The sequence below is a fragment of the Rhinatrema bivittatum genome, chromosome 11 (assembly GCF_901001135.1).
Source record: "Rhinatrema bivittatum chromosome 11, aRhiBiv1.1, whole genome shotgun sequence".
Classification (NCBI taxonomy): Eukaryota; Metazoa; Chordata; class Amphibia; order Gymnophiona; family Rhinatrematidae; genus Rhinatrema; species Rhinatrema bivittatum.
The window spans coordinates 82,560,759-82,586,895 of record NC_042625.1 but is presented as its reverse complement, the minus strand read 5'-3'; the positions used below and the strand labels follow the sequence as shown (position 1 = coordinate 82,586,895).

At 46.9% G+C, this 26,137-nt stretch overlaps 1 protein-coding gene across 3 annotated transcripts in view; it reads left to right on the top strand.

The window, feature by feature from the left end:
• Positions 1 to 1,845: 1,845 nt before the first annotated feature.
• KDM1A (lysine demethylase 1A) overlaps positions 1,846 to 26,137 on the top strand; it is a 64,494-nt gene continuing 40,202 nt past the window's right edge. For 2 of the 3 annotated variants that reach the window (XM_029619305.1, XM_029619303.1), the window contains exons 1-8: positions 1,846 to 2,409; positions 5,809 to 5,974; positions 6,856 to 6,989; positions 14,192 to 14,270; positions 15,930 to 16,022; positions 17,183 to 17,289; positions 18,502 to 18,583; positions 25,074 to 25,168. In XM_029619305.1, coding sequence (XP_029475165.1) covers positions 2,065 to 2,409; positions 5,809 to 5,974; positions 6,856 to 6,989; positions 14,192 to 14,270; positions 15,930 to 16,022; positions 17,183 to 17,289; positions 18,502 to 18,583; positions 25,074 to 25,168 — 1,101 coding nt within the window. In that variant the 5' untranslated portion in view covers positions 1,846 to 2,064. The remainder of the gene's footprint in view (positions 2,410 to 5,808; positions 5,975 to 6,855; positions 6,990 to 14,191; positions 14,271 to 15,929; positions 16,023 to 17,182; positions 17,290 to 18,501; positions 18,584 to 25,073; positions 25,169 to 26,137) is intronic. The other variant, XM_029619304.1, reaches the window with a different exon arrangement.

The window sequence follows — 26,137 nt, the reverse complement described above, 5'->3', positions numbered from 1 at the left end:
AGACCCTCAGTTAAATACTGAATCGCGCGCACAGGAGAGTGGCCTGTGCGCTCTCCTGCGACTTTTGCTGAATCGGCCTGCTAGTTCCTATATTACTAATAAAAGCCACAAGATTGTAGAATTCAAGTTTCCCTTTATTCAGAATGGCTCCTTCAGGGGTGAGCAGCCTAAAGTCCCAGTGGACAGCAAGCAGTGTGCATATGGCTCTTCATCATCATCATTTCTTTATATCATAGGTTACAACAGGTTTAGATCTACATTCAAGTACATGAGGCATAGTATAGTAGCTTAACAGCAAAAGGGGAGAGTCTGGAATTCAAAAGTGCATCTACTCTTTCAGGCTGATGCAATAGTGTGGGTTGGCTGCAGCTAATGGCTCAATGCGTGATTAGACGCACATCCATAACCCCGGATGCAAACGGGATTAGCATGTCCAAAATGTGTGTCTGTAATAGCGCTCATCACGTGCAAATGCAGGTTGATGAGGCTCTTATCTATCCGCCCCCATGACCAAAAAAAAAAAATGTACACTTTTATTTACCAAAATTAACACCTGCACCAAGCAGGTGTTAATTTTGGAGGAGCCCAAAACGCTGTACTTCCTCCACCTTTAAGATCATGGTGATATCGAGGAACTAAAAAATAGAATGTCCCAAAAAAAAAAAAAAAGTGCCAGAGGTCAGGTTAAGAAAACGGATGCTCAATTTTGGAAAGTCCGTTTTCCTAAACTGTGCACAGCCACAGGTTAGGAAAATGGACACTGTGAAAGGCCAATACAAAACAAAAGCGCTGAAAGCGGGCGCTGAGTGTTCAGCTATGATACGTCAGAGGATTTTCTGCTTTTCTGTATAACTTTTTGGGGTGCTCAGAACTTAAGGCCTGCTCCGGGCAGGGGTTAATGTCTGAGTGAAAAAAATGTGTATATTGGACGCACATTTCTTTTTTGCATTGGGAGTAAACTAATAGCCTCATTCACATGCATTTGATTGTGATGAGCGCAATTAATTTCCCGGTGTCTTGGATGCATGTTGTGGAGGCATTAATTCCCTTATAGCATAAGGAGCTGTGCATGCGCCTACACAACCTGCGTCCAACCGCATTAAACAGGGCATTTGGCTGAGCGCACGGTATTGCGCTGGCTCCTACAATTGAGCGTCTGTTTTCCTAACCAGCTGCCAGCCACCTCTCGCGGGTGCCTGCTGCCACCGAGGCGCTAAGGGTACGCAATTTCCCCTAACGCCTCCTTTTTTAATGCTGCAGCCCATTTGTATTTTGCATAGGGTACCCTGCAAGGGTGGAGGGATACGCATTAAGGGCGCGGGCGCCGCTATTGCATCGGCCTGTTTGTGTCCTCAGGGCCCCAAGTGGGAGCAGCACCAAATGCTCTCCTTCCACCATCCCTTCTCCTATTCATTCTTTGCCCTTGTGGTGTCTGTTCTTTACTCTGCAGTTTCTGCTTCCCATTCTCCGCCCCTACACCCTGCCTGAAGCAGACCATCCCTTTTGTTCTGTCTCCTACGTTTTGAAAATAAATGCCAGAACTGCAGGCCAGGCCCTTCCGCCTGAAATTAAGCCCTGCAGGCGTGTTAGGGACTGTCGCTTAAAGGCGGACTGCCGGCCCTGTAAATCCAGCTGTACCTAAACAATCTCGGTAAAAGAAAAACAAAACAGTTTGCTCTTAAAACATATTTTCGTTATTTGGTACCCCTGCCGCAGAAACCGTCGCCTAGGTGCGCCTGCGCTTTGCTGCTTCCCTACCAATCCCAACATGGCCGCCCAGCGAGGCTACAAGGCGAACATGGCAAAGGTGGCCGCTTTGTGGGTTACACCAAGAGCTCCTCGGCCAGAATCCCTGGGGAGTGTGTCCTGAGCTGAGAGCGAGGCTTGGACCGCAAAGAATACCAGCACCTGTGACGCCATGACGTAGTGTGGGAACGCGTGAGGCTTCCGGCCTTTGTCTGGACGCCGACGGTGTGGGGCGCTGTCACCGACGAGGCGGGCGGCGTGGGTCCCTGCGTGGGGTTAGCTGGGTGTCGCGGTACCAGCGTGTCCGGGGCTTCGGCGATGCTCTCTGGGAAGAAGTTGGAGCCGGGTACCGGGGCCGGGGGCGGCACAGTGTCGGGGCTCTGCGGCGGCGGCCCTGGGAGCGGAGGCAACTTGGGGCCCTCGCCCGACGCGGGCCCCGATTCATTGCTCGCCCCCGGCCTGGTTTCCTCATATTCGTCGGATAACGGTGCTGGGGCAGCGGGGCCCGGGGGTGAGCGCACTCCCCGCAAGAAGGAGCGAGCCTCCCCCGGGGCTGAGTCCGGTCCGGCCGCTGTGGGCAACGCGGGCGACGGCAGTGGCCAGGAGGGCGGCGTACTGGAGACTCCCGAGGGCCGGAGGACGAGCCGCAGGAAGCGACCCAAGGTATCGGTGTGAGGGGGCTGCGGCCGTAGTATTCGGAGGTGGCTACGGGTAGTATGGTGACTATGTTAATGGTCGAGAAATCAGTAGTGTGTGCTCTGGAAGGGGATGTCTGAGCAATAAGAACATAAGAAATGCCATACTGGGTCAGACCAAAGGTCCCTCAAGCCCAGCATTCTGTTTCCAACAGTGGCCAAGCCAGGTCACAAGTACCTGGCAAGTACCCAAACATTAAATTCATCCCATGCCACTAATGTCAGTAATAGAAGTGGCTATTCTCTAAATCAACTTGATGAATAGCAGTTTATGGATTTCTCTAGGAACTTAACCAAACCTTTTTTAAACCCAGCTACAATAACTTCCCTAACCACATCCTCTGGCAACGAATTCCAGAGCTTAATTGTGCCTTGAGTGAAAAAGAATATTCTCTCATTTGTTTTACATGTGCTACTTGCTAACTTATGGGCTGATACAGTACAGTGCGCACTGTTAGCGTCCAACACCCCCCCCCCCCCCCCCCAAACCTAATAGCGCCCGCAACATGCAAATGCATGTTGATGGCCCTATTAGGTATTCCCGCGCGATTCAGAAAGCAAAATGTGCAGCCAAGCTGCACATTTTGCTTTCAGAAATTAGCGCCTACCCAAAGGTAGGCGCTAATTTCTCCGGGCACTGGGAAAGTGCACAGAAAAGCAGTAAAAATTGCTTTTCTGTGCACCCTCCGACTTAATATCATGGTGATATTAAGTTGGAGGTCCCAAAAGTTTAAAAAAGTAAAAAATAAAAAAATTTAAAATGGGCCAGTGGCTGGCGGGTCGAAAACCGGACGCTCTATTTTGCCGGCTTCTGGTTTCCGAACCCGTGGCTGTCAGCGGGCTCGAGAACCGACACTGGCAAAATTGAGCATCAGCTGTCAAACCTGCTGACAGCCGCCACTTCCATCAAGAAAGAGGCGCTAGGGACGCGGTAGTATCCCTAGCGCCTCTTTTTACCGCCAGGCCTAATTTTAATAAATTAAAATACTGTGCCCCGCTCTCCTGCGTTTTTACTGTATCGACCCGTAAATAACATAAGACTTGCTATACTGGGTCCATTAAGCCTAGTATCTTGTTTCCAACAGTGGCCAGTCCAGGTCACAAGTATCTGGCAGGATCCCAAGGGGTTAGATAGATTCCAAGTTGCTTATTCCAGGAATAAACTGGATTTCTGCAACTCTGCCTTGATAATGGTTAAGGGACTTTTTCTCCAGAAACTTGTCCATACCTCTTTTATATATAGCTGCACTAATAGCTTTCACCAGATCCTCTGGCAACAAATTCCAGAGCTTATTAATTATGTTTTGAGTAAAAAAATATTTTCACTTGTTAGTTTTAAATGTATTACCTAATAATTTCATTGTGTCCCCTGGCCTTTGTACTTTTTCAAAAGAGTAAACAACTGATTGTTTACTCGTTCCATTCCATTCATTATTTTATAGACCTCTATCATATCCTCTTTTAGCCATCTCTTCTCCAAGATGGAGTCCTAACCTCTTTAGCCTTTCTTCATAGGAGAGCTGTTCCATCCCCTTTATCTTTTTTGTTGCCTTTCTCTGTACCTTTTCTAATTCTTCTAAATCTTTCCTGAGATGTGCTGACCAGAACTGCACACAGTATTCAAGATGAGGTCGCACCATGGAGTGATACAGAGGTATTATGATATTCTCTGTTTTATTCTCTACTCCTTTCCTAATAATCCCTAGCATTCTATTTGCTTTCAAAGTATTTTCAGCATTGACACTTAGATCCTTTTCCTGAGTGGTGACTCCTAAGGTGGAACCTTGCATTATGTAGCTATAATTTGGGTTACTCTTCCTTAGATGTGTCACTTTGCACTTGTCCACATTACGTTTCATCTGCCATTTGCATGCCCAGTCTCTGTTTGCAATGACCTCTTGCAATTTCTCACAATCCTCTTGAATAGTTTTGTGTCATCTTCAAATTTGATCTCCTCACTCGTTCCCATTTCCAGGTCGTTTATAAATATATTAAAAAGCAGTGGTCCCAGAACAGATCACCTTTTTCCATTGGGAAAATTTACCATTTAGCCTTACTCTGTGTTTTTTCTATTTTTTAACCAGTTGGAAATCCACACTAGGTCACTGCCCTCCATCCCATGACTTTAACTTCCTAAGAATATATAATGGCTCATCATTAGCCACATGTTTGTTTACGCCCTCAAAAAAATGTAGCAAATTTGTGAGGCAAGACTTTCCTTGACTAAATCCATGTTGGCTTTGTCCTATTAAACTATGTGTTCAGAAATTTTATTCTTTGATAGTTTCTACTGTTTTGCCGGGCACAGATGTTGCACACTGGTCTGTAGTTTCCTTGATCACCCTTTGATCCTTTTTAAAAAATTGGCGTTACATTGGCAACCCTCCAGTCTTCAGGTACCATAGTTGATGTTACTGATAGTTTACAAATTTCCAATAGTAGTTCCGCAATTTCATTTCTCAGTTCTTTCAGCACTCTGGAATGTATACCATCTGGTCCAGGTGATTTGCTACTCTTCAGTTATCAATTTGCCATAGTAAATCTTCCAGATTCACTGAGATTTGTTTCAGTTCCTCTGAATCATCACCTTTGAATATCATGTCTGGCATGGGTATATCTCTTATATCTTCCTCAGTGAATACTGAAGCAAAGCTCTTTGTAGTAGAAACGTTCCCCCACTATACCTGAATGATGCTAAGGTTTCTGCAGCATGGTTGAGTTTTCTGCTGCAACATATGCTGGATCAGTGACTTGTATTCCCTCCAGGAGTAGCTAATTGCGGGCTCTATTCTTCCTTCACTATACGCCATTCACCATATATAGGTACATGAGATTGTTTGTTTGTTTGTTTGAGTCACGATAAGCATATTTATATTTTTAATTTCATAGAAAATTAATACAAATTTCAAAACAAGAGCCAAAGGTGACCAGTGATTTATAATGAATGCATCAGTGGAGCGCACACGCTGAATAGCATCCTTTTATGAAGATCCCATGTTCATTCATTATAGAGCTATATTGGTTGTAGAGTAGTTTTATTGAGTTGAATAGGTGTATTGATTTCCTTAGTCTATTTTTCCACCGCCATGTTCTCATCTGGAGAAGTGGCATGCTCTGTAGCGGTAATAGTTTGTGCGCAAGTGAGGCGTGTCTGCCAGTGTCACATAGAAGTAAATTAACTTAGAGGGAGGCTGAGCTATTCGGAATCTTTTCTTATTCTGAATTTTGGAGTTCATTAAAAATCAGATGTTATAATCCAAACGTAGACCCATACCTGTAAAATGCACGGATCAGTCCCACCTTGTGGAGATAATCTAAAAAACCAAAAGCCATCCCTTTCCAATAATAGTGTGACTGCTGTTTGCAGGTGGAGTACAGGGAGATGGATGAGTCTCTTGCGAATCTTTCCGAAGATGAATATTATTCAGAAGAGGAGAGAAATGCTAAAGCAGAGCGAGAAAAGAAGGTACCCCCACCGCCTCCGCAAGCACCTCCAGAAGAAGAGAATGATAGCGAACCCGAGGAGCCATCTGGTGAGTTCACTTAGAGCCAAATCCAGATTTGCATGACAGTTCCTCTTATCCGTGAAGACGTCAGTAGATGTGAATTTGGACTACTCTTGTGGTACAGAGCCCTGATAACCGTGTTGCTCCATAGATTTCTGTAATTCAAGTGCATGGCATCTTTTTTTTTTTTTTTTTGTATTTATATATTTTAAATTTAAAGTACATTGACTAAACTCTTGACTACTGTTGCACACTTTTGAAGTTCTGCTCCATACGCTCTAAGGTGAATTTTAAAAGCCCGGTGCGTGCATCAGTCGGGGGAATGCGTGAATAATTTGGGCTTGTGTGCGCTGAGCGGATTTTAAAAGCCTCAAGGCTACGCACATCTCAAAAGTTTTCAAAGAGGGGTGGGACATGGGAGTTTCTGGGCATGAAGCTGAGGTTTGCGCATAAATAGTCGCGTGGCAAAGCCCCCTGCCACATAACTTTACTTCTGCTATGTATGACACGAAAGCCAAAAATAATAAATAAAATAAAAATAAACTAGGCAGATTGTGGGATTTTAAGGATCGGGCATAACTGGGAGGAGTGAAGGCTATTAAAACTAGGAGGGTTTGGTGGATCTATCTCTTAACTGTACGAACTGGTAAAAATGGGAATAGCATCAGCACGCGCCCCTTTTAAAATCCCCCAATTTGCATGCACGTGCATGCATTTACTTAAAATGTGGTGCATAGGTGTGCGAGGCCAGGCTGTTTTATAACAGGCGTGCATACATGCATGCAAGCTATAAAATAGCCGCATCCCTGAGCGTGGGCCGATGCATGCGCCCCTGTGCCGGTTTGAAAGTTACCCGTCTGTGTTACTGGTTTTGCCCAGTATCTATGCAGATTTCTTCTCTTGGTCAGGTGTAGAGGGGGCAGCTTTCCAGAGCAGACTTCCCCATGACCGTATGACCTCACAAGAAGCGGCATGTTTCCCTGACATCATCGGTGGGCCACAGCCCACTCAGAAGGTTTTTCTTTACATCAGGAACCGCACAGTAAGTTTGTAAACTGCCAAAAGTGGTATGTGTCAGAGAAAGCAAATATACTATTGTGTCTGGGGAGGTGGGGAGGATTAGAGGCATATTTTATTTATGTATTTAAAAAAAATCTTATTTGCAAATCCAAAAACTGTCCAATGTGGTTTACAGCATACCCCATAAGAAAATGTAGTGCACTGTGTGCTTTGCTTATTCATTTTCCATAAGTCTGTCGTATGTTTAGTAATTGAATTGTGTAATAGCCCTGAATGTTCTAGCAAAGAAGGCTGGAAGGACGGCCAGAACAAAACAAAAGATGCAGAGAAAATCAATCTAACCCCCTGGCTGGGGCGCAGCAGCAGTCCCGCTCCTTTGTGATCCAGCTCTAGGAATCCAATTTTAGTCTTTCTGTTTGATCCTTTGAAACCCTGTTAATCCCCTTAACCTTGTAACCTTCGTATTTTTGTAAACCGTTATGATGGGTTTATGATGATGAATCCGAATGACGGTATATAAAACTCGATAAATAAATAGTCATCGGGCATCTGGGATTTTTCCACCAGTTACTGCTTAAAATTGCTGATAAAGGACAAACGGAGTGAAGGGATACTGGGCTGCATGAAGAAAGGCCTAACCAGCAGAAAAAAAGGCGCTAATGCCCCCTGTACAGGTCCTCGGTGAGGCCTCAGAAGAATACTGTGATCCGTTGTGAAAGCTGCATCACAGAGGCTCGAGAGTCCGACTGGGACTGTAGGAATGCTGCTAAAGAAGTTCTCGTCATTCCCTTTCTGGAAAAGGTTTTCCCGGCCATTATGGAATAATGATTCCAACTTGTGCCATATAACTAAAGGAACTCTAATCAGTGCATTTCTGTTTGAGGATTCTCACTGCAGAGGCTCAGATCGGGGAGGGTAAAAACTGGGAGAAGGGGGGAGAGAGTCCTTGACAGCTGGGCATGTATCTGTAGCCCCAGTGGGAATGGCTCTAAGCTGGAAGCCCCAAAGAGAAATTGCCAGTCCAAGTAAAAAAAAAAAAAAAAAGTATATATGTATTTTAGTGTGTAGCCAGATGGACTCAGGACCAATGGGTTTGTGCTCCCCTGCCTGCAGATAGAGGCGGAGTCAGGTTTCAAAGCTGATGTCACCCTAGATACACCCCTGCAATGACCTCAGCCCTTCAGTATTTCTCTGTCTCCAGCAGATGTGCACAGGCTTTCCTTATGGGGATCGCTGTACATTTTGGAAGAAGAAATTCTACTTTTAAATTTGAGAAAAGATTGAGCCCCGCTCTCCTGTGGCGATACCTAAAGGTCCCCTCCCCCAGTTGAGAATTCCTGAGGTGATTTCTGAGATCCCTCGGAGGTGTGCCTTGGTCCGGAAGCCGGTTCCTGGCATGGAACCAGCAGGTGTAGGAAGCTGAGTGCAGCGGTGATGGCCAAAGCCCTCTCCCCCTGCAGCCAAAGATAGTCTCTCTGTACTTGGCCAGTAAGCGCTGAGCCCAGGTAAGTTGTTGGGGTTTGTTTGTTTGTTTTTTTTAAGAGAATTTCCCTCCCGATTCAGAGACATTGGAAGAGTTTCGGTAAGACTTCCTCCGGTCTCCTTGCTCTGCACGCCGTACCGACGTTGTTCCCGATCTCGTTGGGGTAAGGGGAAGTGGGCTTCGAAGCGGGTTGAGTGGGGGCCCCCCTCCCCCTCCCCGTAGGCTAGGCCCTGCTTTAGGTTTGGTCAGCACACTGCGTGGTAGGCCGCAGCAGTGCCATCTTGATGCGTTTTTGTGCCTGTATTACCTGCCATAGAGCTTCGGGATGTGCAGTGCATGTCGACTGTGCGCATAACGGCACGTGCATACATATACGTGAAAAATTTACTAAGCGCAGCATACAAGTAAAGCAGGGCTGGCTCTGGCAGCAAAGAAACATAAGCGCCTTTCTCTCTGCGCTGCTTATATTAGGGCTGCACAGTTTAACCTGGATTCTTGCTTGTCAGCACTGTGAGGAAGCACAGGGAGAGTTGGCTGATCCATCCCCATTCAGAGGATGGATCAGCCACAGCCTTAACCAGAAGTTCTTTGGATCTGAGTAATCCCGGGACTGGTTCATCCATAGGAAAGGGAAATTTAGCGGCACCTACCCCAGTACCTCCTGGGCTAGGCATGGACCCGACTGCCTTCTCATAGGTGGAATTCTTTCAAGGCCTTCAAGCCTTCGTAAAGGCGCAACCTGCTACCTCACTTGCCCCTGTCCAGATGGAACCTCAGCTGGTAAACCTTCCCTCTCCCAGTCCTATCGGCAGACCTCAAGGCATGCCTTGACTCACCAAGTGTATCCCTAGCAGGGACCCGGACGGCACAGATGAAGAGGATCCAGATTGCTTGGAAGATGAGGAATCCCCCCTGGTTTAGAACCATATTGGACCATGTTAGTTTTTCCATAGAAACAAATTGCCGGCCCTGGTTTTCCAGACACTGAAGATACTGAGACTTCCTGGAGTGGACTCTTGACTGAATCAAAGAATACCATTCTCATTTCCCTACAGAAAGCCTCTTGCTACTTTCCAGTACTGGAAGCCATCCAGGAATTGATTGACCTGGAATGGGATTCCCCAGAAGCAAGTTTTAAAGGTGGCTGAGCATTAGAAGCTCTGTATCCACTGGATCAGACAGCGAGAGAACGTTTACGTTTCCCTGAAGTGAATGTGCTGTTCTGTGCCATCTCTAAGCGAATAACTATCCCAGTGGAGGGAGGAGCGGTCTTAAAGGATGTGCATGATAGGCGGACGGCGTCCACCCTTAAACAGTCCTTTGACACAACAGCAATAACCTTACAGATTGCTTCTTGTTGTTGTGCCCTGGTAGCTTGTTTGTGCCTGCTCCTCTCTCGGGAGGTGGATGACTTGGTGGCGAATTCCAGAGCAGTTAAGGAACCCGCTGTCTCCTTTTTAGCTGATAGGGGCTCGGACCTAGTCAGAGGAGTGGCCTCAGTGGTGGTGGCCAGAAGACAGCTATGGCTGTGGAATTGGTCAGCAGATGCAACCTCCAAGGCATTTCTCACAAAGATGCCCTTTAAAGGATCACTCCTCTTCGGAAGCAAATTGGGAAAGCTGGCCAGTAAATGAGGTGAATCTCCAGTACCCCAGCTACCAGAAGATAAAAGAGAGCAGTTACAGCACCCCTCACCCATTAGGGTTCGATCCAGGGGCTCTCAACACTTTTACACCTACAGAAACTGATATTACAGAGGTCTCTGTCCTTTGGAAGGTCTCAGTCCTTCCTGAGTCAGCAGCCCAAGAGAGGATCAGGCTCAGGTTCAGGGTCGTCTCGAACCCCCCCCAGTGAAGTTTTGCCGACCCACCCTCGGAATGAGGAGATGGGTCGACTGTCCCTCTTCTACCAGTGGTGGGTCGAGATCACGTCAGACAAATGTGTGCTGGAGGTCATACGAGAAGGATATGCGCTGGAATTTCGCAGCACTCTTCGGGACATATTCATGATATCTCCTTGCCACTCCCAGCATAAGAAGCAGGCAGTGGAGACTACTCTGTTAAGGCTCCTCAGAATGAGGGCTATAATCCCAGTACCTGTGCCCCAGGAAAATATGGGGCATTATTCCATCGTACTCAAGAAGGAAGGTTCATTTTGCCCCATGCTGGACCTCAAGAGCATCAACCAACATCTACGAGTGATAAATTTCTGCATGGAAACACTACAATCTGTGATAATGGCCATTCAATCAGAGTTCTTAACATCCCTGTACCTATCAGAGGCCTACCTACATATTCCAATCTGGAAAGAACATAGTTTCCTATGCATTGCGGTACTGGGTCGCCATTATCAGTTCCAGGCACCGCCCCCAGAACATTTTCCAAGATTATGGTGGTTGTAGTTTTAGCATTGAAAAAAAGAGGGAATCCTGGTGCACCCATACTTGGATGACTGGTTGATCTGGTCTGTGGAAGAGTGACCTCCTTGCTTCAGGAACTCGGTTGGGTCGTAAACCTAGTCAAAAGCAGTCTCAAACCCTCCCAGTCCTCGGAATATCTGGGAGTCCGGTTCGACACTAAGCAGGGCAAGGTCTTCCTCCCGACCACGCGGATAAGGAAATTGATGCCCAAGTGCATCTATTGATGAACATGATACGCCTGACGATGTGGAGATAGCTTCAAGTCCTTGGTTTGGCGGCAACTCTGGAAGTAGTGCCGTGGGCGAGGGCACACATGCGACCACTTCAACGCTCCCTACTGTCACGTTGGAACCCACTGTCTCAAGACTATTCGATTCACTTCCACTTACCGATGGAAGTATGCTCTTGGCTCCAGTGATGGTTGCAGGTAGCTCATCTGGGCAAGGGTGTACCCCTGTCCCCTCCGAACTGGCTGGTCCTCACGACAGACATGAGCCTCCAGGGCTGGGAGCTCGCTGTCAGGAGCGTTGGACAAGGAAGAGGCCTTCTTAACATAAACCACCCGGAAGCCCGGGCAGTCAGATTGGCATGTCTACAATACAGCCACATACTCCAGGGTTAAGCAGTCTGCATAATGTTGGACAATGCAAAAACTGTAGCCTACATCAGCCGCCAGGGTAGAACCAAAAGCCAGCAAGTGTCACAGGAGATAATCTCCTTATGGAATGGGCCAAGATATTTCTAGAGATATCATCAGCCTCCCATATCACAGGAAAAGACAACATCAGAGCAGACTTTCTAAGCAGGGAGAGTCTGGTTCCAGGAGAGTGGGCGTTGTCTGCCAAGGCCTTTTAGCTTGTGGTAGATTGCTGGGGGTCTCCTCTCCATCGACCCTCCTAGCCGCGTTGCACAGTGCGAAGGTTTCCCGATTTTTCAGTCGCAGAAAAGATCAGTTGACCCTGGGGATCGATGCTCTTGTTCAGATCTGTCCGGAAGAGGAGCTGCTATACGCCTTCCCTCTGTGCCCCTCCTGGTCAGGTCATTCGCAGAATTGAGTGCCACAGGGGATTAGTCCTGTTAGTAGCTTCAGAGTGGCCTAGGTGTCCGTGGTATGCGGACATGTGGAGACTTGCTACAGCAGGGACCGGTCCTTCATGAGGATCCGACTCGATTTAGTCTTAGGGTCTGGCCCTTGAGAGGGCTTGCTTGATGAAGCAAGGATTTTCAGTGGCAGTAATTGTCACCTTACTACTTGCACGGACGTTCTATACGTCACTAGCGTATGTGCGGGTCTGAAGAGTATTTGAGGCCTGGTCAGAATCCCACTAATTCTGCAATTTTTGCAGAACAGATTGAATAAAGGTTCGACACTTAACTCCTTGAAGGTCCAGGTAGCGGCGCTCAACTGTTTCAGGGGTGAGGTGAACGGAGCCTGCCTGTCGACTCATCCGGATGTGGCCCATTTTTCTGAAAGGGGTGAAGCACTTCCGGCCACCCTTACAGTGGCCGGTTCCCTTGTGGAATCTTAATCTAGCATTGGAGTTTCTGGCAGGGCCTTCCTTTTGGCTGCTGCGCAGACTTTCCTTGCATTTATTAACCCTGAAAATAGTGTTCTGATGGTTATATGCTCAGCATGTCGCATGTCTGAACTACAGACATTGTCTTGTCGGGAACCGTTCCTCCTGATGACTCCAGGAGCACTGCAGCTTTGTACCTTTCCACTCTTCTTGCCCAAGGTAGTCTGAGTTTCATTTGAATCAGCCCATTTCGTTGCCATCCCTAGATAAACACAAGGGCACGAAAGAATACCACCTCCTCTGTAATTTGAATGTCAGTAGGCTTTTGGTTCAGTGTTTGGAAGTTTCAGAACTGGTCCAAAAGACGCCTGTTTGTCGTTCACAGTGGAAGGAAAGTGTAGGGTAAACCAGCTTCACGGGCTACCATAGCTCGCTGGATTAAGGAGGTAGTCACAGGAGTACGTGTGGAGGCAGGAAAACCATTACCCCTTCAAGTTAAAGCTCATTCCACTAGGGCTCGGGCAGTCTTATGGGCGGAAGCTAGACTGCTGTCTCCCATCGACATCTGCTGAGCAGGGACATGGTCCTCCTTACATACCTTCTCCATGTTCTGTCGCCTGGACATTCAGGCCCAGGAGGATGCAGCCTTTGCAAGGGTGGTGTTAACCGGACCGTGGGCAGTCTCCCGCCCCAAGCAGGAGTAGCTTTATTACATCTCATTGGTCCTGAGTCCATGTGGCTACACGCTAGGAAATGGAGAAATTACTTACCTGAAAATTTCGTTTTCCTTAGTGTAGACAGATGGACTCAGCATCCTGCCCATGGCTGCCCAAGAACAGTGCCAAGGATTCACCCATGGAGTGAATATCTATTTCAAGAGATTACAGGTAAGCAGTCATCCAGTCCCTAGATCAGGGCATCTATAATCTTGCTGGAGTTCAGTGATTGGTTGAGTACAGTTACGGTTGTCTGTTTTTAATTGTTTTTTCAGTAGTATGTCCACAGTGGCTTTTGAAGAGAATATTGAAGGGCTGAGTTCACTGCAGTGGTCTATCTAGGGTGATGTCAGCCTTGAAACCTGACTCTGACGCCTTCTGCTGTCAGAGGAGCATAAACCCATTGGTCCTGAGTCCATCTGTCTACACTAAGGAAAATGAAATTATCAGGTAAGTAATTCTCTATTAAAGTCATTTCCAAATATGATTTCTTATTGAATTTGCATAGCATTTTATTGCAAGCACGGTACAGAGTCTATCAGAGAATGCATTTATCTAGCAGTGGGGCAGAATGTTTCTGAACCAATTAAGTTATTTCTACAGGTGGAATTTTGCATTTGCAAATGCGGGCATGAGCTTGGGATTAAGTATCTCTGGTCCTGCTTTTTGACTGTTGCGAATCTTTCATCTACTTTCTCTATAGATCTGCCATATTCAGTTTTATTCCCTCTTCTGCAAATAAAGTTTTGCATCTGTTTTTCTCCCTCTGCATAACGGAAACCTTTTAATGTTACTTGCAAGAGGAAATTGGGAGGGTAAAATTCACAGTAGCTGTGCAGATGTTGACTGAGTTGAACTCGATAGACTTGAGTTTCCTTATCAACCAAACCATGGGGTCCTGCTTCTGCAGCTGTAAACCCCTTTCTGTGGTTTCAGCCTTAGTGAGACAGGAAAGGCTTGAAGTATGTCCCGAATGCCAAAATTTGTTCCGAGTTCCTGCTGAGGGCCGAGATGTGTGGAATAGTCTTTTTTTGGTCAACTCGCAGGTTGCTTTTCTGAACTTTTTGCCTGAACTGTTTGTTGCTCCAGTTGCAGCTGTGGTTGGATAACCCCAAGATTCAGTTGACGTTTGAGGCCACTCTACAGCAGCTGGAGGCGCCGTACAACAGTATGTGGATTCTTTTCTCTAGGAGAGTTTAACCCTGTTTATGAAGCCTGGGATGGCGCCGGGGGGGCTGCCCTGGTTAATGCTTTTACTTGAGGGTTGGGTTGTCTCCGGGAAGCTGGACTGACCTGCAGTGACTTGCTGTTGTCAATTAGGGGGGGATCTTAGCTAACTTGGAAAAATCCTCACTTATTTACCAGATAGAAGTTTCATTATCACTGTAGAGGACACCTTATCCTACACCAGCTCCAGTTAATTAAGGGAATGTGGTTTTGCTTTATCAAGTGCTGTAGGCATAAAATAGGGCTAGAGGGGATAGTATATATGAGATTTTTATTTTTAAATGTAATGAGCTTGCTTGTAGTAGGGGAGAGCTAAGGCAGGAAGAAGCCAAAGTCCCATTCTATGGCCACTATTTGCTACAAAAGAGTGATTTTTTTTTTTTTTTTAAAGAAGATAAAATGATTTTAGTTTGTGGAATCCCTAGATTTTCTCTGGTTCTTTTGCTTATTTTCTGCTCTGTTCTTGATTGCTTCCTAAATCACACAGACTGACTGATTTCAGGAACAGCTCCTGTTCTCCCTGTGGAAAATATTGATTTGCTTTGATGAAATCGGAGTAATTGGCAGTATCAGTTTGGGGCAGGCAGAAACAGTCAGCAGCATAGAAGAGTCTTGTACAGTAATTTGCAGACCCCTGTGGTCATTCATTTTACCGAAATAAAGGGAGGTGCCACCAAACTCCTGGGACATGGTTTTAAACCTTTGCTGTGCCACGGTCTACATCTGACCTTGGGCAAATCACTTTTTCGCCCTATATTTTCAGAAAATAAGGCACTTGTCTTAATGTGGCTTTCCTAGTTGGCAAATTAAATTAGTATCGTCAGTATTCTGTATTTCAGTGACTGCACCATACCGGTTTCCTCTGACTTTCAAATACGCCTCTTCCAGGTCTATTCCAACTGACATCATGACGTACTATACATCAAGGAATTTTTAAAAACTATTTATTGAAAGTTTTTCTCACTTTCCAGTTAAAGAAATGTGTTGAAAGGCCCTAGCAAGCATGAGCACCAGGATCCTGGGAACTCAAAGTACTATATGAAAGACAGGTTTTCAAATACAGAAAGATGAGGATTTGAGGATAACACTTTATAACTCACCTTTCCAAAAGCACACAAAGCAAATTACATCTCACAAAAATAAACTTAATGACAATAATAAAGCAGTCAAAGACCACATAATACAGATCTCAAAATTAAGAAATTTCTGAGTGGGTAAGAAACTGGGTGAAGGGGAGGCTAACGAATTCCACCGTGAATGGGATTCATAGGGCTTTGTGTCATGAGCACTATTTAATGTGTTCTAGAAGTAAACCTTAAGGTGTCTTTTCTGTAGATGAGGGTTTTTTTGCTAATCGACTGGGATGCTGTTTTATTGGATTAACCAGGAAAAGCTCTGGGTCATCAACGTTTTCAACTCAAATGGCTGCAGAGTAGTTAAATCAATGCTGCACCTTTGGAACAAACTCCTGTTTACCAAATCTTGGTTGCAACAAACAAGTTTCATCTCACAAAGTAATGCTGGTTCATTTTCTTTTAGCTTTTGAATCATAATTTCTTGATAACATTTCCTTATGTAATTTATCTTTTTAAAATTGTAGGCGATACCGTCCTTGTGCATAGAATACACAGTTATCTGGAAAGACATGGTTTAATCAACTTTGGAATCTACAAAAGGGTCAAACCTTTGCCAAGTAAGTCAGTTCTGGCTAATAAGGAGTTTGCAGCACTGGGGCTGCAGGGCTCTGGGGGTCACAGTGTTGGAGTTCGTAAGCCTCTGACTAGGAAAGGCATAGGACTCAGCTTAGGGTCAGGTTACAGGTGAATAAACTGGGATTGTATAATTCTAGGCTCAGGGTGGGTATTGTTAGTCTACCCCATTTTTTTTTTTTTGCTTCCCTCCATGTGCACCTGCCCATAAACTCCATGGATTTGTATTTACTATATCCATAGATTTCCTTTTTCACTTAGCTTTTCTCCCACCTGAGAATTATCTGTGCAGTATTAGCATTAATTAATTGAATGCTGTCTTTAGTTATATGTAGGAATTCTGATTTTAGGTATTAACTGAAACCGATAAAAAAAAAAAAGTTGATTTTTATTAGATAAACACTGGAAAAACATCATATCCCTTAGGACTCTCTCTCATTCTTACCTTGCCTACCCTGGATCTTCTGCTTTGTTTTTGTGCCTTTTTCATGCTAATGACTCTTCAATTGCACAAATGTATGTATTTGATTCAACTGGAAAAGGTACCCAGCAATAATATCTGCAGCATGAAAACAATAAACACTGATTTTGGTATCCCCAAAGAACTCCTTATTAGCTGGAAAATAAACACCTACATTTACAATTTATAAACATCTAAAATCAGAAGCCCTAGTTATTTTTAAAAGCCAAGTACTATGAAATGTTTCTTTGGGTGTGTGGACTACCTTAGCCGTCACTTCTGCTGCAGACAGCTGTGCAGAAGGGAACTGTGGGACCCTAGAAGCTAGGGCATGAAACCTGCACTCTGCTGAGAGTTGGAGCCAGCCTCACAGCTCCCACAAGCAGCATGCTGCCTTCCTTGCCTGCACTGACCTCTCTATAGCAGGAGGGGGTATTGCAATGTGGAGTTACTGATGCACTCCTATGTCCTCAGGTTGCATTTTCCTGGGGCAGTTGCCGTGCTGTTCCGTATTCTGTTTCCTTGCTTTCTTTGGGTTATGTCCCTGACAGCCTGCTAGTTTGTTAGTCCTTTATATCATATGTATTTTGTTTTATTACCTGTCCAGATTTGAGTTTGCAATTACTTTGGATGCTGATGTTTATCAGTGTGTCTTAGTGTAAACTTTTCACATTTACTCCCTAGCAAAGAAAACTGGCAAGGTGATTATCATCGGCTCTGGAGTCTCCGGCCTGGCAGCTGCACGCCAGTTACAGAGTTTTGGAATGGATGTCACCCTTCTGGAAGCGAGGGTATAAGGCTCCTGTTCCCTTGGGAGCTTTATTTACCCAGTGACAACGCCTGATATGTATGCAGTAGGAGACAGAGCACTGTTGCACATGGTGCTGGGCTAGGGCTCGTTGCCCCAGCAAATAACTAGCCACACCTTGTGGTAACTGAGCTAAGGACCTTTTCTTGGGTGGAACTGCAGTTTTGTTTAATAGATCATATTGTAAAGCACGAGGTAGAGACATGTCCTGCCTCATTCCCAACTCTCTCTTCGTCGGGTGCTCATTTTTTCTTCTTCCTGTCCTGTTACTAAATCTTATGTGCATTAAGGGGTAGATTTTAAAAGGGTTACGTGCATAAGTTATGCGCGTAACCCTTTAAAAACCTCCCCTGCGCGCGCCGAGCCTATTTTGCATAGGCTCGGCAGCGCAAGCAAGTCCCGGGGCTTTCGGGGGGGGGGGGGGGGGCGCGCGTGTCAGGGCCGACGCGACATTCGGGGCATTCCGGGGGGGGTGGTGCTGACCCGGGGGGCTTTTCAGGGGCATGGCCGATGTCTCCGACACTGGTCCTGGGCCGGGGAATTGCGCGTCAGCAGCCCGCTTCTGGCAGATGTAACTTTTAAAACACAGGTGGGGGGGGGGGGGGGTTAGGGCCGGGGGGGGGGGTTAGGGAGGGGAAGGGGAGGGGGGGGGTGGAAGGAAAGTTCCCTCCGAGGCCGCTCCGATTTCGAGCGGCCTCGGAGGGAACAGGCAGCCCGCGCAAGTTGCACAAATGTGCACCCCCTTGCGCACGCCGACCCCGGATTTATAAAATCCGGCGTACTTTTGTTTGCGCCTGGCGCACTTTTAGAAAATCTACCCCAAGTGTTTTTATCCCCTTGTGAGTGATGTGTAGAACACAGGGAAGGCAGCAAGAGCTGAGCAAATGTGAAAGAGGGTTACATAAAGTGTGTCATGATTTGTATGAGATAAGGTGGGTCAGCCTGGGATCAAAATTCAAGCTTAGTGGAGGCTGGGGGTGTGAAAAAGGGGCAGGCTTAGTAGTGAGTGGTGATAAAACTAATGGGCTGCTTGAGGGGAAAGCTCCGCTGGAATTGGTGATTGGAGCTGGGCAGCTGGCAGGGCATGGAGAGGAGTTTTCTTGAATGATGGAAGTTTGTGCAAAGCCAATGCTCAGTAATCTCTTCTAGGAGGAAAGATTCAAACAGTAGCTTGTCATTTTTTATCTATAACAAGGATCGTGTCGGAGGACGAGTTGCTACGTTCCGGAAAGGGAATTACGTTGCTGATCTGGGAGCCATGGTGGTCACGGGTCTTGGTAAGTCTCTTCAGAGCTGTCTAAGAGTATTGTGGTCTCATATGGTGAGAATTTCTACATCTGAGACAGTAAGCGGCACCATGGAAATGTTTTGTGTACTTGTATATATGACAAGTACTGTTTTTGGATGCTGTTGTAGCTTTGTATGTGACAGGACTGAAGTAAATTAATCGTGCAAGTAGAAACTAGAATGAAAAAAAAAATGGACAAAATTCTTTAAGAATATTTGACTCAGCCTTTGAAGATCTTGGTGTGTTAAAATGGAACTGTAGCCCTTTCCAGCGCACTGACAGTGTGGTAACTAATAGAGACATAGAAGGGCTGGATACTAGGAGACAGGATAGTGCACTGTCAGTTACTATACTGCCCAAGTTGTGTGGTGCCATGTCCCAGTCCCAAAGAGCTTACACGAATGGGTGGCTTTAGGTAGCAGTGAGTGGTAGTTTGAGGGCAAGGCCTTTGTTGTATCTAATCTCTTATGTTCTACCAGCCTCTCTTTCCATTCAGTTTAGTAGAATAGGACCGATGAGCACTGTCACCCCTAAGGGGGGTGTGTGTGTGTGTGTGTGTGCCCACACACACAAGTCATGAACCCCATGCACATGGCAAAACATAGCACACCCAGGAAATCCCAATTTCCTGAACATACCCAGATCAGTCCAGACAAGTGGGTTTATGCCTCCCTACCAGCAGATGGAGGCAGAGAACAAAAACTTTGAGGCACTGCTACATAATAGACTGCTGTCCTTCAGTATTTCTCTGTCTCCAGCAGATGGTAGAGGGGTATATCTGCTGTCCTGACTGATCTGGAATTGGAGATTTGGAGCTGCTTCCCAAGGTGCCAGGTTCCTTAGTGAGCCATCCCTCGGGTTGAGCCGGGCAAATGGAGGGTTGGATACCCCTGGTTATAGCTGCCCGCTGGTTCCAGGGCCCCTGATAGCCAGGGGATTGGCTCCCTCTTCATGCCCCAAGGTAACCCCCTGTCCGCTGCTGGCTCCCTCAGGGAACTATCCATTTTGGGGGGTTTCTTACCTCTTTGTTCTTTCAGTAAAGTTTTGTTTAAAAAAAAAAATTCTAATTTTTCTACTAAGGATTGCAGAGGGAAAGCCAGGAGTGTCTGCCTGCTGTGCAATGTCAGGGTGGGAGTGGGAGCTGCGTGTGCCGTCACTCCATTATTGGGTTTTCCCCGGCGGGGATCAGTTCATGTCTGTGCGCCGCAACTTGACTTTTTTCCGGGCCGCCATTTTTTTTAGCGTGCCCGATTTCTTGCTGCTTCCTCCTCTTCTACTGCGCAATCAGGGAATTTTCCCCGGCAGGGATCAGTCCTTCGGTGCATCGTGGCCTTGTGGTTTCAGTGCCACTTTTTTTCCCCGCATGTCGTCAGCATTTGTGCAGTGCCGCATTTTGGTCTCTTGGTGGCCACTTGGTGCGGCCTAACTTGGAGCGGAGCGTGTGCTTGAGACAATGCAGTCGGGATGGTGGATAACCCATGTGTGGAGGCCTGCCCACCTAAATTCCCTCTCACTGAGCCCAGGGTCTTCCTCAGGGGAAAAGGGATCCTTCTGTAAGGGTCGTAAATCCCGGAGGGCTTCTCGCTCGGTAGGGTCGAAGGTGGGGGGTTATCGGTTCTCACTGCTTCCGAGGGGGGGGATCCCAGTCAGGGAGCCTCGATAGACCGCAAATCTGGTGACTCCCCTCCACCTCTCTGTTCTGTGATGATGGTGGTGATGATGAAACAGTGTCAGCCCAATAGTCCTGAGAGGGTGGTTGAGGGCCCACGGAGTTTTTCTCCTGAATTTGTTTTGCTTATGCATGAGGCCTTTCTGGCAAGGAAAGCAGCTAAGTAGAGGCCTGTCCAAAAGATCTCAGGCAGCCTCAGGGGCACCCTAGGGGAGGTCGGGCAAGCATCGAGGGTTCCGGACCGCACGTACAGAGTTAGATATCGGAGATCTGGATGACTGTGAGCCACGAGGATGGGGCGTTCTCTCCAGCTGCAGGTCCAGAGGGGGGCTTGGATAGGAGCAAGAATGAACCGGACCTCATTGAAGAAGCCAGGGTGGATGGTGATGACCCCCGGGCGGTACACCTGTTTAAGAAAGAGGAACTGCTGCCTCTTATTCCTCAGGTGTTGGATGAATTGGGAGTGAAGTTGGCTCAGGAGGAGTCTGACAACGTGGGCGTCGGTCCATTCCTTGATGGTCTGAGGGGTCTGCCTAGTGCCTTTCCATTCTTAAGAAGATTCAGAAACTTATTAGCCGGGAGTGGGACTCCCCTGAAGCAGGTGTGAAGGTTGGAAGAGCAATGGCAAAGCTGTATCCTTTGTTGGAAGAGCATTTGGATCGCCTTAAAACACACAAGGTGGATGCGGCAGTTTTGGCTGTGACAAAGAAGATCACGATTCTGGTGGCGGGAGCTGCTGCTCTCAGGGATATCCAGGATCACAAGCTGGAGCTTCAATTGAAGCACATGTTTGAGGTGTCAGCTTTGAGTCTCTGAGCTGCGGTGTGTTCTAGCATGATGTAGCACGCCTGTTTATGTTGGATCCAGAAGCCACAGGAACTTTATATGATCTGGTGCGCACTGCGACTAGGAATATGGACTCTGTGGTGGCTGCATGATGGCTTCTATGGCTATGCAGTTGGTCGGCGGACATGTGGTCTAAGACTCAATTATGTAACCTTCCCTTTAAGGGACAGCTTCTCTTCGGGGAGGACCTGAATCAGCTCATGAAGTCCTTGGGGGAAACCAAGGATAACAGACTACTGGAGGACAAGAAAGGCATTAAGAAGAACTTTTCCGCTCGTGCTCACTTTCAGGAGTGGAAGAGAGTTTGTTACAGTAGAGGTATTTCCTTCTCTGGGCCTAAGCAGTCATCAAATTGTTAGCATTCCTTTCAGGATGCTGGCAGGTCCTCCAGAGGTGGTTCCAGTAGGGGCTGGAGGAAGTAATCTGTCCTAATGAAGCCAGGGTCGCCCACTCCTCATTGGTCAGGGGCAGGTTGTCCCGTTTTTACAAGGAGTGGATCAAGATTACCTCTGATCGGTAAATTTTGGAGGTGGTAAAGGACTGTTACGCCTTAGAATTTTCTCATCCTCTCAGACACGCCTTCCTGGAGTCGCACTATTCTCAAAACAAACTGGAAGAGGTAGAGGGGGACTCTGCAAATGTTGATAAGCTTGGAAGCAATCCTTCTGGTGCCTCTGAGCGAACAGGGGCGAAAGATATTCCATCTATTTTGTGGTTCCAAAAAAAGAGGGCACCTTCCGTCTTATCTTGGATTTATAGAAGGTGACCTTGAGTTTGCAGATACTGTACTTCCGGATGGAGGCACTGCATATTGTAAATGCGGCAGTCCACAAAGGAGAGTTCCTGGTATCTTTGGATCTCACAGAGGCTTATGTACTTATTCCCATTCGAAAGGACCTACAGAAGTTCCTGAGGTTCAAGGTGCTGGGTCAGCATTTCCAGTTTTAAGCTCTTCCCTTCGGTTTGGCTACGGTTCCTCGAACCTTCATGAAGGTAATGGTGGTGGGTAACGGCGGCCTTGAGGAGGTAAGGGGTGTTGGTTCACCCATATCTGTACAATTGGCTCATCTGGGCGAAGACGAAAGAGGAATGCACTCGTTCGGTGCAGCGAGTGAGACATCTTCTGATCAATGTGGCGAAGAGCCACCTGGTTCCATCTCAATATCTGGAGTACCTAGGAGCCCGTTTCAATACCCAGAGGGGCAGAGTATATCTGACAGCGGATAGGTTGGCAAAGTTGTAGAAGCAAGTTTCTCGACTTCTAAGACTCCCAGTTCTGAAGGTCTGGAATTACTTACAGGTCCTGGGGTCCATGGCCTTGACGATGGACTTGGTTCCATGGGCTTTTGCTCATATGTGACTGCTGCAGAGGACGAAGTCCCAATGGGATCCGAGTCAAAAGTTTTTTGTCCCCTTGCATTTGCTGAGAGTTGCCAAGTCTAGCCTGTCGTGGTGGCTGTGGAACAATTTGGAAAGAGGAGTGGACCTCAAAGTTCCAGATTGGGTGGTGCTGACCACGGATGCCAGTCTCAAGGGCTGGGGAGTAGTGTGCCTGGTATGCTCGGCCCAGGGTCTTTGGTCAGTGACAGAAAAAGCCTGGTCCATCAGTCTTCTGGTCCATCAGTCTTCTGGAGACTAGAGTGATGCACAGAGCCCTGGAGGTGTTTCTGCCTCTAGTCCAGGGTTGAATGGTTCGAGTTTTTTCAGACACTGCGATGACAGTGGCTTACATCAACCGCCAAGGATGAACAAAGAGTCACACTGTGGCTCGGATGCTCATCTGCTGTTTGTGTGGGCGGAGCAACATCTCGAAGGGATTGCGGCCTCTCATGTAGTAGGAGTAGACAACGTGTAGGTGGATTTCTTAAGCCAGCAGCAGCTGGATCCCAGGGAATGGAAGCTGTCCCCGGAAGCCTGGAATCACATTTGTGCCAGATGGGGCATTCCTCAGCTGGATCTCGTTGCGACGAGAGCAAACGCAAAGACATCAAGGTTTTTCAGTCACAGAAGAGAAGTCATTTTGGTGGGACTAGATGCTCTAGTGTGCCCGTGGCCAGGGATTCTTCTGTATGTCTTTCCTCCATGGCCACTCGGGGCGAATGCTACATCACATAGAAGCACATCCAGGGTCAGTGATTCTGTTGGCACCAGAGTGGCCATGTTGTTTGTGGACCTGGTGCATCTGTCGGTGGACAGTCCTCTACGATTGGCTCATCTGCAGGGGTTGCTGCTACAGCAGGGTCCCATATTTTCAGATCGAGAGGATCGCTTTTGTCTTGCGGCTTGGCTTTTGAGAGGAGGAGATTGCGTATGAAGGGATATTCTGAGCCGATAATTTCTACACTCCTTCAGGCTAGGCATCCTACTGCCTCTTTGGCTTATGTTAGGGTTTGGAGGGTGTTTGAGACCTGGTGTGCGTAGCAGTGGTTGGATCCTCTGCGGTCGTCTGTGCCGCATAATTTCTTTTCTGCAACAGGGCTTGTCCAAAGGTTTGGCTTATAGCTCGCTTCGGGTCCAGGTTTTTGCCTTGAGTTGTCTCAGGGGCAAGCTGCAGGGCAGGTCTTTGGCTTCTCATCCCGATGTCATCAGATTCCAGAAGGGAGTGAAGCATTTGAAACCTCTAGTTCCCAAGGTATATCCAGATTGAAACCTCAACTTAAGTCTTGAGGGTTCTCTGTGAGCCTCCCTTTAAGCCTTTAGGTCAAGCATCCTTGAAGGATATTACATTAAAGATGTGGGGGGTTTTTGTGGCAATTTGCTCAGCCAGACATATCTCGGAGCTTCAGGCTCTTTCTTGTGAATCAGACAGTGGAATTGCCGGGTTTCCAGAGTGGTCTCGTGATTTTGTGATGGGTAGAGATCTTCATCTTCTGGATATTTGGCATGCTTTATTGCACTATTTGAAGATTACTAATTCTTTCAGACTTTCGGATCATCTTTTTGTGGTGGTCGGTGGAGCGAAGAATGGGAGAAAGCATCGAAAACTACTTTGGTCAAGTGGTTGACAGAAGCTATTGCTTCGGCCTATATTTGTAAGGGTCATGCTTACCCGATTTGGCCTTAAAGCGCATTCCACTAGGGCTCAAGCAGCCTTTTGGATGGAGTGTCAATTAGTGTCGCCTCGATGTGGTCCTCACTTCATACTTTCACCAAGCATTACCGATTGGAGGATGCAACTTTCGGTGAAAGTGTGTTGAGAGTGGGTCTTTCGGATTCCTGCCCGGTGTAGAGTTGCTTTGTTTCATCCCACTTGTCTGGACTGATCTGGGTATGTTCAGGAAAGGAAAATCTGTTCTTACCTGCTAATTTTCAGTCCTGTAATACCACAAGTTAGTCCAGAGACCCGCCCCGGTGCTATTACTGAGTGACTGATTTTCCTGGTACTTATCCGCTGGATCTTAAAGAGTTTTCCTTGCTAATGGCAAGTGTTTATGTTTGTTGAGTTAAGCGGTTGACAATTTTTGGTGCTGGAGTATGGTAGGCTTCCAGTTCAGGGGAATCCAACCCTGGGCTTATCTAGTTCGCCCTGGGAGAGGGGAATGATTTCTAATCTTGGCTTGGGTACAGGTTAATACTGAGAGATTCTTGGTTATGTAGCAGTACCTCAAAGGTTTTGTTCTCTGCCTCCATCTGCTGGTAGGGATACATAGACCCACTTGTCTGGACTGATCTGTGGTTTTACAGGAATGACAATTTAGCAGGTAAGAATCAGTTTTCCTGTTTACATCGTAGTGGCTGGTAGCACACAAATTTGAATTTATAAAAAAAAAATAAATTGCACAGAAGAAGCTTTTTACACATGTAGGTGCTCAAATATTAGAGGGAGCATGGCTGGTGAGGACCCTTTGGTCCGTTCAGCCCCTCCCAGATACGAATGCACACCCTGTTTCCCCCACCACCAACCCAACACATGGAATATTTAAATATTTTGCTTCCCTATCCAGCTCCCTATGTTCTCTTTCAGGTGGGAACCCGATGGCAGTAATCAGTAAACAAGTAAACATGGAGCTGGCAAAGATAAAACAGAAATGCCCGCTCTATGAGGCGAATGGACAAGCTGTAAGTATCACAGGCGCGATGTTGGTGGGGCGATCGCTCAGGCCACGTTAGTCAAGTCGGAGGGAGTTTTTTGGTAGAGCAGGAGTAGAGTGCTAGGGGTCCTGACTTGGAAGGTCTCAGGGAAGGGGCTGGAGGCTTTGAGGTTGCTACAGTTTGACAGTCCTCCTCCTTTCACTATTTAGTATTAATATGATATACGACTTCTTACTGAATTTTTATTGATATTCCTTTACTTTGAAATAATTTTTCTTTTTACATTTGTTGCCAATGTTTTGTTGCATGTCTGGCTTCTTATTTTTTTTCTTTTAGTGTTTTTTCATCCTTTATTTCCTTCCCTCTCTCCTCTTACTTCACATTCACCATGGCTGACGCCTTCCGTCTTCCCTAATTTTACCCCCAGATGCAGCTCCCCCCCCACCCCCCCTGTTTTCTGCCCCATGTTTTCGGTGTGGCCTGGGGCTGGGTCAGCTTCAGCTTCTTCCTTCCTGCAAGGACTAGATCACAGTCCAACTAGATTGCTGCCTCTTCGTCCTGTATATCTGGGCCTCCCAAACCTGTCCTGGTGAGGGATTCAGGATATCTCCAGGATACACACTGCAGACCTATTATATGCAGATCAATCTCCCGCATGTTCGTTGAAAACCCGACTGGCTGTGGGGTTACCAGGACAGGTTTGGGTGATCTATTTCCTCCAATGCAACTTTTTATTTTTTCTCCTATAGTTGCCAGAAGTGGAATCCGTGTTTTCAGATTAAAACTTGAAAAACCGTGTTGGGGAAGTGGGGAGGGGTTCAGATTGAACCTACCAGTCGTATGCTTTAATTATTGATGCTTTCTGAAGGTATTGTGGGAGTATGGCCATTTTGCATATTTTTATTCCCTGTATCTGAAAGCGGTAATATTGTCCTAGATTGCTGTCTCTTCAAAAGGTGTCATCCATGGATTTGTACTGCTGGACGGCATGGGCCT